General features: G+C 50.5%; 2 protein-coding genes across 3 annotated transcripts; one reads left to right on the top strand and one right to left on the bottom strand.

Annotated features, from left to right (window-relative positions):
- Positions 1–1,557: 1,557 nt before the first annotated feature.
- On the top strand, positions 1,558–8,869 carry Selenov (selenoprotein V). 2 transcript variants are annotated; one of them, XM_036191789.1, is made up of 6 exons: positions 1,558–1,844; positions 1,989–2,510; positions 4,168–4,192; positions 4,298–4,351; positions 4,452–4,526; positions 4,623–4,918. In XM_036191789.1, the coding sequence occupies exons 1-6, from the start codon at positions 1,558–1,560 to the stop codon at positions 4,698–4,700; spliced, it is 1,041 nt and encodes a 346-aa protein (XP_036047682.1). In that variant the 3' UTR covers positions 4,701–4,918. The 2 variants fall into 2 exon arrangements, 1 of the variants encoding a protein (XP_036047682.1); XR_004945395.1 differs by lacking the exons at positions 1,558–1,844; positions 4,452–4,526; positions 4,623–4,918 and adding an exon at positions 8,080–8,869 and having other exon boundaries at positions 2,462–2,510; positions 4,168–4,351.
- Positions 8,870–12,124: 3,255 nt separating this feature from the next.
- Eid2b (EP300 interacting inhibitor of differentiation 2B) lies at positions 12,125–12,796 on the bottom strand. Its single transcript, XM_036191812.1, has one exon. The coding sequence runs from the start codon at positions 12,634–12,636 to the stop codon at positions 12,181–12,183; it is 456 nt and encodes a 151-aa protein (XP_036047705.1). The 5' UTR covers positions 12,637–12,796; the 3' UTR covers positions 12,125–12,180.
- Between the last annotated feature and the right edge of the window lie 653 nt (positions 12,797–13,449).

Here is a 13,449-nt window from a genome sequence, read left to right as displayed (position 1 = left end):
TATTAACAGGGTCATATGTATCCTGAGTTTTCATATTTACCTGAAAGTGACCTTGAATTTTTTTATCTGTCTCCTGAGTGCTGAGACTACAGTCTGGTGTCACCACACACACAGCACTAGAGCTTGAACCCAGGGCATTGTGAATGCTATGAAAACTCTCTACCAACTGGTCACATCCCCTATTAAAACGTCCGTCTGGATTCCCATGGCTTCAGAGTAAAGTCTGTCTGGCTTACATGGTCACTGTCCCTGGCTCCAATCTTGTCAGCTCTGGTTTTTGCCTACATTCCAGCTCCCAAACCTGTCCCCTTTCCTGGTGTAAGCTGTTGTGGAATATTTAGAAGATGTGTTACTTTCTCTTATGCTGTGGAATATTTGTTTGACATGCAAAGATGTGTTGCATTCTTTTATGTTGCATTTGTTTAACTCTGAAACTGTGTTACTATGCCTGCCTAAAACACCTGATTCGTCTAATAAAGAGCTGAACAGATAGCGAGACAGGAGAAGGATAGACAGGGCTTCCAGGCACAGAGAATAAATAGGAGGAAAACTCTAGAGAAGAGGGAGGAGTGAGAAAAAGAGGAGAGGAGCATACCAGGGGCCAGCCACCCAGTCATACAGCCAGCCAGGGAGTAAGAAGGAAAGAAAGATACATAAAGAGATACATACATAAAAAGCCCAGAGGCAAAATGTAGTTAAAGAGAAACGGAATAATTTAAGTTAGAAAACCTGGCTAGAAACAAGCCAAGCTAAGGCTGGACCTTCATAGGTAAGAATAAGTCTCTGTGTACTTATCTGGGAGCTGGGTGGGGGGCCCCCAAAGAGTAAAAAAAGCCTTCCCTTCTCACCAACTCAGGTTCCACAAGCATTTACTGATCCAGGTCTTGTTCTAGGAGCTGGGGCTACAGCATAAGACAGGTTCTCCCTTTGACAGCTTTCGGGGACCGGACCGAGCACCCACGATCTGGTCTGGTTTGAGAGCCGTGGAAGTTCCTGCCTCTGTGCAAATTGCACTGTTTGTGTGGGTTGTCGCTATTTTTCTCCGAATCTTGCAGCTGTACCCAATTCTCAGAGGTCCCCTCTTATCCTGCAGACCCGTGCCTCCTCTCTGGGATCATAAGGGCCCTGGTGTCCTTCTTGCCTGCTTTGACGGCTTTAGGCTGTCACTCTGATACTGGGTGTGGCCTCCTACCTACGGCTGCAAGCAGGGCAGGCAGAGAGCTGCGTGCCGGGAATCCCCAGCGCAAAGGGGACACTTAATTACCGCAGCCGGCTAAACGCGGGAGTGTCCGCGGGGGCGGAGGGAAGCTCCCAGCAGAGTCTGCGCCCCCTGTTGGGATGGGGAGGGGGCACGGTCTGTTCGGAGAGATCTGGAGGCAGCACCGCCTCCTAGGCCTAGAGCCGTCGTGTAATCGCCGGACTGGAACCCAGTGTGTAACAGTGCCTGTTTGTGGTTGCTTCCGTTTTAGAACCCTGGGGGGCGAATTCTATCCCTGCCCAAGGAGCAGGTCAAGACAGGACGCTCAGTCTGGGGTACCCGGGTCTCACTTGGTCACCATGAGTAATCAGGCGCGGACCCCCGCTCCCTCCCCGGCCCAGCCAAACACTCCATCCCGGACACCAACTCCCATCCGAACTGCGACCCCGGTCAGAACCTCAGTCCCGGCTCACAATCCGACTCCGGTCCGAACTTCCACCCGGGGCCCGGTCTCGACCCCGGCCCACAACCAGACTCCGGTCCAAACCTCCACCCCGGTCCGGGGTCCTGCCCAGGTCCCGACCCCTCCTCCAATCCGGTTCCCAACCCCAGCCCCAGCCCCAGCCCCAACCCCAGCCCCGACCCCAGCACCGGCGCGGACCCCAGCACCAGCCCGGGCCCCAGCCCCAGCCCCAGCCCCAGCCCCAGCCCCAGCCCCGACCCCAGCACCGACCCCAGCACCAGCCCGGGCCCCAGCACCAGCACCAGCCCGAGCCCCAGCACCAGCCCGGGCCCCAGCACCAGCCCGGACCCCAGCACCAGCCCGGGCCCCAGCACCAGTCCGGCCCCCGAAACTAGCCCGAGTCTTTCCCGCGAACCCTCCGGCGGAGTCCTTGCCGAGCTCGGCCTCACCCGTGGCTCAGCCCTCTTCTTCCAGGCGTGCTAGCTCTGTCTCAAAGGATCCCATGCTTCCTCAAAAGCAGGAACCTTCGACCCACAGACTAGCGGAGGCCATGCAGGGTTCCCTTCCGGTGCTCACTGCCGCGGCCTCAAAGACACTGGCCTCGGTCCGGGACTCCAGCCCGCAGCTAGACTCCTTGGCTTCCGATGCCATGGCCTCCAGTGCATTGGGCCCCCCTCCGGACGCCATCCCCGTACTGGAGTTCTTCACCGCCCAGCTAAAGAAGGCCCCTGCTCTGGGTCGGCTCCCCCCACCTTCCCCATCACCCAGCTTCGTCTGCACCACTGAGGTCGCCTCGACCAGCGAGAACTTCCCACCGGCCAACAGGATTTTGATTCGTGTGTTATACTGGTGAGGGGCTCCCCTTACCCGTGAGCGCTGAACCTGGCAGGTGCTGGGGCTCCGGGCGCTTGTCAACAGGCCCAGGTGTGCCCTAGGCAGGGAGGCAGATCCATTTGTCTGTCCCTTTGAGGTTAGAAAGCTTTGTTGAGCTTCCCCATCCTGGCTCCTAGCTTCTTTCAGCCACTCCCACCTAACTCCGGTGATTTCTGACTGATCTTCACTCACTCATTCATTCACTCTCATTTGCATGTTTACTGGCTTTGTGCTTCATCCATTCACTCCTATTCCTTCAAACATTTGTATGAGTGACTCTGAGCTGCGTACACTCTCTTAGGGCCATTCACTGATGGACACTGCCCACCTGGCTGTCAGAATAATCCATTGACTTGCATGAATCCTGCCTCTCGACTTCATGCATGCATTTACACTTACTCATTCATTCATTCCTATGATTGGTAGTAGCGGTGAGCTTCATTCATCCCCTTCATTCGTTCAACATTTGCATGATTTCTGGCTCTAAACTGCATTCTCATTCATTCATTCATTCATTGATCCATCCATTCATTCATTGATCCATCCATTCATTCTCATTCATACGATTCATCTGTTGATTCCTATTACTGGGAATCCACTCCCATGCCTCCCTGCACTCCACTCCGAGGGTCCACTGGTGCTGGATATGGTCTACTGAGCTGTCTCACTTTGCCTCCTGATTAGGCCAGGCAATAGTGGAGCAGCTGGGAAACAGCTGGGGGTGGGGGCTGGATGCAGCTCTTAGGTGCTGCCTTTGGCTAAAGCAGTGACCTGGGACTGGGTTGAACACGACCGGGTCAGAGCTGTCTCCCCATGCCCCTCCTGCTCTGGAGGACTCTGTGTCCATGTTTCACACTGGCTCTTTGCCAGGCCACTCTCCCCTCCCCATGGCGTCTCTTTCTCCTCTTTCCAAGCTTAGTTCCCTCCTGCTCTCTCCCTTCTCTTCCCATTTCTTCTTTCTCCTTCCTCCTCCTCCACTTCTTCTCAGACAAGGTCTCTCTATGTAGCCCAGGCTGGCTTTGAATCCAGAGATCCTCCCATCTCTGCCCCCCAAGTGCTTGGATTAAAGTATGCATTACCACACCTGACTCAACAGCTGTTTAAAAAAAAAAACCTCACCAGCTGACACCAGGCACAGAGCAATGGAGAAGATGGAGACTCCTGCCCTTGTGACTCTGACATGCTAGTGTGGAGGGCAGGCAATAAGCCACCACTAGGATGCACAGGAAGACATCTGAGAGGGTCATGGTTTCTACCCGGAGGGTCAAGAAGGCCTCAATGAGAAAGTGACCTGAAGGAAGGGAGGGGAGCCATGTACATCCTGGGGGAAGAGTATTCTGCAGCTTCCTACTAGTACAAAGGTCTCAAGGCATCACCCACCTCGGTGTGTGTGCTATTGAAAGACCGCTGAGAAGGGTTCTGTAGCTGGACAAGGTGGGGATAAGGGATGAAGGATGGGGACAGTTTTATACCACTCAGAGATTATGAGGAGGATGGTGGCTTTTCCCCCTGAGGTGGCCATGGGTGAGGGGTGCTCCAAGCAGGGCAGGGATGGCGTCTGACTCAGGCTCACTGCCGCTATGCCTTCTCTCTTCTCTCTCTCCACCTCCCCCCTCTTTCCCTCTGCTTCCAGTGGCCTCTGAAGCTATGGCCTTCGGGTGAGTCCTTTCTTCTTCAGAATTTAAGGGAGCATATGATGTGAAGACTGGAAGGGCCCCTGTTTCCTCTCCTGTGACCCTATGACTCCATCTCTTCCCTCTCAGTACATCCTTCTGAGAAAGACCCTGGAGCATCAATTTCCAAACCTTCTGGAGTTTGTAAGTGTGCTGGTACCCTGGGGAGGAGTAGTCAGGGTTCCCAGAGCCCTGAGTGGAGGCGTGCTCTCAGCCTCCTTCACCCACACCATTCCCTTGCCAGGAGGAGGAAAAGGCTTCCCAGGGAACAGGAGAGTTTGAAGTGTTTGTGAACGGGAAGCTGGTTCATTCCAAGAAGGTGATTCTGGGCAAGAAGGCTGAATAGGATCAGAGGGTAGGGTTGGGGTACCAGGAGGTTAGAATCATGTCTGGACTCTTTCTCCTCTGTACCCAGAAAGGTGATGGGTTTGTGGATGAGTCCAGTCTGAAGAAACTTATGGGTATTATCGATGAGGAGATCAAGAAAAGGTAGCAGCAATAGTAAAGCTGGAGATGAGTGTGGAGGAGTGCAAGGCCAGGAGCAGGTGTGGAAGTAAGTGAGCTGCAGCAGGGCAACCTTCGCCTGCTCAGCCGACCCTCACCCTTAAAACCACAGCACATCACATCTTTTATTTTCATTTTACATTGTGGGGTGGTGGTGGTGGTGGTACACATGAATGTCAAGGCATATATGTGGAAGTCAGTGGACAACTTGTGGGAGTCAGTTCTCTTCACCCACCGTGTGGCTTCTGGGGATTGAACTCAGGTCACCAAACTTGGCAAAAGCACCTTTACTCACTGAGCATTATTGACCCCACAGACACTCCCCTTTTGAGACAGTCTTACTGTATAACCCAGGCTGTCCTAGAAGCCATTGTGTAGTTCAGGCTGCCCTCAAACTCCCAGTGGTCTTGCCTCAGCCTTGTAAGTGCTGGGGTTACAGGTCTGAGCTACCCCCTACAGCCCTTCAATTCTTCACACACACTCTCTTTCTTTTCTTTCTTTCTTTCTTTCTTTCTTTCTTTCTTTCTTTCTTTTTTTTTTTTTTTTTTTTTTTGAGACAGGGTATCATGTAGCTCAGGATGGCCTCAAATGTTATGAAGCTACTGATCCACATGCCTCTACCTCCCAGTTGCTGGGGATTACAGGTGTGCCCACCATTCCCAGTTTATTAGGCTGGGGAGTGAAGCCAGAGCCTTGTGCGTGCTAGGCAAGCATTCTGTCAACTGCACCACATCCTCACCCCCGCCCTGCAGTGCCGAGGACTGATCTGGGCCTCACTCACTCCTGTGAGGCGAGGACTGCACCACGGAGCTGCAGCCATAGCCTTTTTTCCTTCCTTATTTTGAGATAGGTTCCTCCTTAAATGACCCAGGCTAACCTTGGGTTTGCAATCCTCCTGCCTCGGCTTTCCATTAGCTTGGATGGCAGTTCAGCAACACTAAGCCTGGCTTGTCAATGGGATCATTGAGATAGTTCCAGGAGAGGACCCAGAGTGATGGGTAAGACATGGCTGTCACTAGGGCCCTGTGGTTATCAGAAGAGCATAAGAATGTTGTCTTAGCTTCTGGTTGTAGAGGGTACACTTGCTTTTTAAATTTATGATGGGTGTGATAGCCACAGCACTCAGGAGGCTGAGCCAGGAGGATTGAGGCCATTGTGGACTGCACAGACAGAGAGACCCTGTCTTAAACAAGAAGTAACCAAAGCTAAAACATTAAAAATCCGGTTTTTAGTTACCTAGCCACATGTCAACTGCTCAACAGCAGCATGGAGCTAGGGTATTTGGTTAGGTTAATCTGTATTGGATTGTAGATACAGAGCACAAAGTCAATCCAGAGCTTCTAATTCTATTAGTAGCATTATTCTAAGATATTAAAAGATGTCTGCAATAATTTACATACCCTTTATGCTTGGGTTTTCTTCTTGGATTTGCAAGGGATGGACTCCAGGGATTTGGCTTCATAAGCAATTGCTCTACCACTGAGCCACACCCCTAGCCCCTCACTGGGGGATTCTAGGCAGGTGCTGTATTACTGAGCCATGCCCCAGCTCTTCTCTGGTGCATCCTAAGAAAGTACTCCACTTTTGAGCCTGGTATTGGAAGTTTTGTCTTTAAATTCTGGGAGCTAGTAAGTACTTCAGGTTGGCCTAAAACTCAAGATTATCTTGCCCTAGCCTCCTACATGCTGGGATTACAGGTGTGGGCTGCCACCTGGCTCTAAGAGACAAGTTTTAAAAATGGGAATATGAGGCTGTTATGACACCTGAAAAAAGGTTGAATGTCTTCATTGAACCAGGCTTTTTCTTTTGGGCCACCAACCGGCTCCCAAATCATGACAAAGAGACTTACTAGTTTTGAATGCTTGGCCTCACTTAGGCTCCTTTCTGGCTAGCTCTTTTAACTTAAGTTTTTCTTTATCTATTTTGTCTCAGGGGTTATTACCTTCTTTCTTCTGTATGTCTATTTCCACTGCTTCTGGTGGCTGGTGGCTGGTGGCAGCCTGGCCTCTGGTCCAGGCGTCTCTCTCTTTCTTTCCTCTTCCTTCTCTGTTCTTCTCCTGAGCCTATGTATGCTCTCTGCCCACCAGCCCTGCCCATCCTTTCTCTGCCTAGCTGTTGGCTGCTCAGCTTTTTATTAGACCAATCAGGTGTCTTAGGCAGGTAAGGGGAAACAAATGCAACAACACATCTTTACATAGTTAAACACATTCTACAAATAAACAAAACACAGAAGTAACACACCTTTGCACAGTTAAAGTAATAATATTCTGAAGCATAAACAAATGTAACACATCTTTGTTAAAACAACATTCTACAACACTTCATACCATCTAATATCCAGTCAAGGGTCTCAAAAAATTTTTTTTACAGCTGGGCATGGTGGCTCAAGTTCATAATCCCAGCAGTGGGTAAACTGAGGCAGGGGGAGGATCACTGGGAGTTTGAGGCCAACATGGGCTCCACAGAGAGTTCCATAGAGCATTTCTCAAGAAACCATAAAGGGGGGGACTAAGGATTTGGCTCAGTGAGTAAGAGGACTGCCTGTGAAAGCAAAGGGTCTGAGTTCAAATCCCCAGCGCTCAGGTATAAAGCTGGCCGTGGCCACATGTTCCCTAACTCTAGTGTTTGGGGTGGAGACATTGTGGATCCCAGGATCTCACTCCCAAGCCATTCAAGCTGAAACTGAACTTGGGATCCTGTGTCAAAAGTAGGGGGCAGGGCTGGGAGATGGCTCAGGGGCTAGGAGCACTGTGTTGCTCTTGCAAAGGATCCAGTTTGTTCCCCACATGATGGCTCACAAGCATCTGTAACTCCAGTTCCAGGGACCTGACACGACCTGACATGCACAGGGTGCACAGACATGCGGGCCAGCAAACACTCACACATATAAAACAAAAGTAAGTAAATCTTGGCAAAAATAAGGTGGAGGGAGATCAAATGTATTTGACATTTGCCTCTAGTCTCTACATGTATGTGCACAGGCACACAACACATGCATCCATATGTACAACTACATATGCACCACACACGCCAACCACAAAAGGGCTTAGGATGTAGCACACTGGTAGACTGCTTGCCTAGTGCATCATGGATTTGACCCCCAGCACCATATAAGATGGTGCATGCTTATGATTTCAGTGCTTGGGATGTGGAGGCAGGAGATTCAGGGACTTGAGTTCATCCTTGACTATATACATATATATGGTATATATATGAAATACATGGAATGTATAGAATATCACACACACACACACACACACACACACACACACACATGATCCACAGACTGCCTTAGAACACTAAGCTCTACAGAAACACTAATATTTGTATGGGGAACTGTTAATGTTTTGTTTCTCTCCCTGCCTCAGGAACCTCAGCGGGATGATGAGAAGGGCTGAAATGCTGCCAAACCAGGTCCTTTTCTGATGGTGGCTGGGGCTCCGGTGGGGTTGGGGAAGTAAAGGAAATATACTCTGTTTCCCTGTGTTGGCCTCTGACAGTGTCCACTGTCACCACCCTCACACCTGAGGTCTGGGCAGTCACCGCTACCATGCTCTCAGCATCTGGTCCACAATAGAGTTTGGGAGGAAGGATGGGGAAGGGCCACGCTCTAGCCTTAAAGACTCACATGCTAAAGGCTTGGTCCTCAGGCTGGGCTGCTCTTGGGAGGTGGTGGGGACATTGGGAGGTGAGGTCTAGTGAGAGGAAGTTAGGTCATTGGATGGGTGTTCCAGAAGGGGGTATTGGGGGGTATCAGGACCCCAGACCTTTTGCTTTCTCTCCTTGCTTTATTGCCGCCATGAGGTGAGCCACAATGCACCATATCACCACAGGGCCAAGGCAAAGGGCCATGCTATGGACTGAGACCTTTGAAACCGTGAGCCAGAACTAACTTTTCCCCCTGTGAGCTGATTGTCTCAGGTATTTCATGATAGTGATGGGAATCTGACTAATCTGCAGTCTCCTTGGTGTATAAGGCTAGACCAGTTGTTCCTGGTGGTCCAGCCTTGACTCCTCATACTGGCAAAGCCAGTTGGTTACTTTTGTCATGGCTTCATTTCCAACAGCCTAGTTTAAGACATGTTTGGAAAACTTTTGATGGCATAGTTAAGAGTTGAAGTGGGCTGGGCGGTGGTGGCGCACACCTTCAATCGAGCACTCGGGGGGCAGAGGCCCACGGATCTCTGTGAGTTCCAGGCCAGCCTGGTCTACAGAGTGAGTTCCAGGACAGCCAGGGCTGTTACTCTGAGTCTCTGTCTTGGAAACCAAAGAGAAGAGGAAGAGACGGGAAGGGTGCTCCGAGAGCCAGAAAACAATGCCCGCCTCCCAGCCGGCCTGCGTTCACGGTGGTGGCTGTTTGTTTTTGCTTTTTGACAGTCTCACAATGTGGTGCCAAGGGCAGCCTTAAACTCAGCCAGCCTGTCCCAGCTTTGAGTGCTGGGATTACAGGTGCCAACTATACGTGGCCACATATGGCAACGCGATTATGGGTCAGTCTGGAAACCATAAAGGGAGAAAGGTTGAGCATGTGCAGCCATGAACACTCGGCTGCTGGGCAGGATCAATGCAGTCAACACCGAGAAAACATCCATCTTGTGCTGAAAGGGGTAAATTGTAAAGATTTGTGTGGGAATGGCCCATGTGTAGGTCAGAGGGTCTGTCCCTTTGGAGGGGTCTGTCCTTTCGGCTTCATATGGTTCCCGGGATTACCAGGCTTCCTGGCATGCCCTTTACCCACTGAACAATCTTGCCAAACAACTGCCCAGGCTGCTCTCAGCTGTTTGAGGATCTCACTATGTAGCCCTGGCTGACCTGGAACTTATGTAGATCAGGCTGGCCTCAAACTCACAGGGATCTGCTTGCTGCTGTGTCCTGAACGTGTGTGCCACCACAGCTGGACCTTTGCATCTCAACCTCCCAAGCTATCACACCCATCTAGAACTTACTTTTGGTGACTTTTATGTAGATTTGGTGAATAAAGGCTATGGTGGTTCATCGAAAAATGAAACCAAGCTGGGCACTGGCGGCGCACGCCTGTAATCCCAGCACTCGGGAGGCAGGGGCTGGCGGATCTCTGTGAGTTCGAGGCCAGCCTGGGCTACAGAGCTAGTAAAGGACAGGCTCTAAAGCTACACTGAGAAACCCTGTCTTGAAAAACAAAAACCAAAACCAAAACCAAAAAACAAACAAAAAGAAAAAGAAAAAAGAAACCAGATGGCCCTCACACAGTGAAAACAGCCCTCCCCACCTGTAGTTAGTGGAGACGTGAACAGCTGGCAGTGCCAAGTGCATTTCCGATGTTAGTTTTTCCTAACGCTGAGTCTGAAGGACTGGGCTGGGTCTAGAGAAAGGCATGAGTTCCTTGGTGAATGGAAGTGAACAGAGGCCCAAAGAGGGCTGGGAATACCTATAAAAAACACCAACACTGTTTTTTTGTTTTTCCCAGAGCTGAGTACTGAACCAACACTTTTTTGCCTTTAATTGCTTCCATTCATTCATAAGATAAGTTTTCTCTATGAAAAGAGCAAGCACACACATGCACAGAACATTACAAAGACAATGCATGCTGGGCAGTGGGGGTGCACGCCTTTAATCCCAGCACTGGGGAGGCAGAGCCAGGTGGATCTCTGGCACCAAAACTACACAGAGAAACCCTATTTTGAAAAACCAAAACAAACAAACAAAACAAAACAAAAAATTGCTAGGCACAGCGACACACACCCTTAGTCCCAGAACCTGGGAGATGGATCAGGAGTTCAAGATCAGCCTCAGTTCTGTGAAACCCCTTCTCCAAAAAACAAACAAACAAACAAACAAACAAACAAACAAACAAAAAACAAAGACAAAAACCATGCACACACAAAAGCTAGGCATGAGGCAGAGGCAGGATTTTTGTGAGTTCAAGGCCAACCTGCTTTACTACATAGAAGTTCTAGGCCAGCCAGAACTACATAGAGAGACCCTGTTTCCAACAAACAAAAAATAGAGACTGGAGAGATGGCTCTGTGAAGTGGGTTGAGTTTCCATCACCCACATGGGGGCTTCCAGTTGCCTGTAAGTCTAGTTCTGGGTATCCCACACCTTCTTTGGGCCCCCTCAGTACACAGGTTCTCATGCAGGCTCTCTCTCACACACATCTTTAAAACAACAAAAAGAAAAAAAAATTCAAACAATTCAGATGTCCAGAAGACAACTAGTTCATTAAATATGTTGATACAGCCTTAAATAGTAGTCATTAAAAAAACCAATATAGAATTACTTCCAATATTATTGAAAATATAAAAACCCAACATATCGACACAGGTACCAACTATCGTGCTTTTTTTTTTTGTTTTTTTTTTTTTAACATTGCATGTGTGCACACATGAATGGTAGTCAAACAGGAGTGGGTTCTCTTTCCACCACGTGGGTCCTGGGATCAAATTCAGTAATAAGGCTCAGCAGCAAACACCTCTCACCACTGAGCCATGTCGCCAGCCCTACCTTGATTCAAAAGGGCTGGGAGTGCCGCTGCAGAGCAGGGGCAACATGTGTAAGGCTCTGGGTTCCATTGTTAGCACCCAGGATTGGGGGAGAACTAGACTCATATGCATTAGAAAACGGTTTTGAAAACCCTACAGAAAACCATCCCAGCCCAACCCAAATCACTATGGAGGCTTGCTCAGACAGTTTTCAGTTTGGCAGAGAGAATAGTTTAACTTCCCATAGCATCTTTCGCTACTTTTGAGTCTTGTGACTGTACACCTATCATTTAAATTCATTTAAATAGTAAATCTATTCCCATATGGATACAATTACACATAGTCTTGGGAAATATTCATCTCACAAACACATAATGATTTTCCCTATCTGAATATTTACAACTTGTCTACATAACATCAAACACAAGAATTAACAGCACATTGGTCTTGTCAGCTGACAGTGGGATGGCCCCTCAATTCTGAAATGTCCAAGTTGTCTCAACAGCCGTCTGACGCCAGGAAAACCCAGGAGCAACTGTATCTAAGAACCAATCTCCCTGGTTTCTCCCCGAATCTCGGTCGATTTCTATTTTTTTCCCCCATTGGTAATTCTTAGACTGCATCTTTGCAAAACCATTGTCCTTTACAGTGATGAAGCAACCTTGAGTTTCCACAAATGCAGGGAGGGGAAAAAAAGATCAGAAGGGTCCTCTTTGTCAGCCAGCTTCAGGCCTCAAGTGTCCACCTCTTTCTGGTAACTGCTTCATTCCACCCTGCCCATGGCTGTACTCTGCTTGGATTTCCCACCTCATGACAGCTGCCCAGACTTCTGCCTTTGCCTTTGATCCTAACAGTCACCTGACTTCCTGGCCACCAATCTTTATTTTTTAAAGACAGAGTCTCCCGTAGCCCTGGCTGGCCTCCAACTCGCTACATAGCCTTGGATGACCTTGAACTCCCGATCCTCCAGCCTCCTCCCTCCTGAGGGCTGGGGTTACAGGCCACCACTCAGTCGGCGGTGGGGCCGCGGGCGTCGGAGGCGGTGAGCGCCAGCGTGAAGGCGCGGGCGTCCGAGTCCATCTGCGGGGGGTTGGCGTCGAAGGCCGCCTCCCTGGCCTTGCAGCCCTCCACGAACAGCCGGCGGCGCTCCTCGATGTCGCGGAGCAGCCTGGTGGGGATCAGGGGGTTGGTGTGCAGGTAGTGTTGGAACATCCGCTGCTCGTGCAGCTCCAGAAGGCGGAGCGGCGGGTGGACGTGCGGCATGGCCATCAGGCCCGCCATGCCGGGGAGTCGCCTGGGAAACGGGCCCGGGGCTCGCACCATGGGCCTGGCGGCTCCGGCCAGCGGGCCTTCCTGGGCCTCGGGGATCCAACTGCCTCCGCCCATTCCCCCCTGCAGGACGTCGCCGATGCCATTCATGGGGCTCAGGTTGGGGACCCTGCTCTCTCCCGGCAGCTCGGACATCGCCGACGGTTGAGTCCCTTAGGTCACCAGAGAGCGCTGAGCTTAGAAGCGCGGGGCACCCGCTCCACCGGCAGTGAGGCTGTGCGCATGCGCGGGCCTCGGCGCGCTGGAAAACGGAATGCATGCGCAAGCACCGTGCGCGGACGTCTATTGCCCTCTGGCGGTGCCGTGTACCACACCGCCGTGGCCGCCTCCAGCTCTGAACTAAGGGGTTCCGTCACATACTGTTATTATTATTATTATTAATTGCTGTTATTGTTTTGTTTGAGACAGCGTCTCACTGTGTAGCCTTGGCTGGCCTGGGACTCATATACATGCTCAGAGATCTGCTTGCTTCTGTCTCCAGAGAGCTAGAATTAAAGGCGTGTACTACCACGCCTGGCTAATTTCTCAGTTTTAAAAAGATGTGTATGGGTATTTTGTCACATATCTGTATATGCACGCCATATGTTTGCCTGGGTTCCGCGGAGGTCAGAAGAGGGCATCTGATCCCCTGGAACTGGAGTTACAAGGTAGTTATGACTCACCACACAGGTGCTGGGAATTGAACCTGGGTCCTCTGCAAGAAAGTGCTCTTCCTACAGCCTGTGTAAGATGGAACTGGGTGTCTGTGGAGTCAAGGTCAACTTTCCATCCTCATGTAGGTTCTGGGTGTTAGACTCAGGTTGCTAGTCTTGCTTGGTAAGGTCTTTCCCGATTGTGCCATTTCTCTGGCTCCTGCACCACATTTGTTTTAATTTTGTGTGTGCACATATGTGCAAGCTATGGCATGTGTATGGAGATCAGAATATGACTTTCAGGAGCCGGTTCTGT

This window comes from Onychomys torridus, chromosome 1 (assembly GCF_903995425.1).
Source record: "Onychomys torridus chromosome 1, mOncTor1.1, whole genome shotgun sequence".
NCBI lineage: Eukaryota > Metazoa > Chordata > Mammalia > Rodentia > Cricetidae > Onychomys > Onychomys torridus.
Note: the sequence above shows the minus strand (reverse complement) of the source record. Positions and strands in the feature narration are given on the sequence as shown.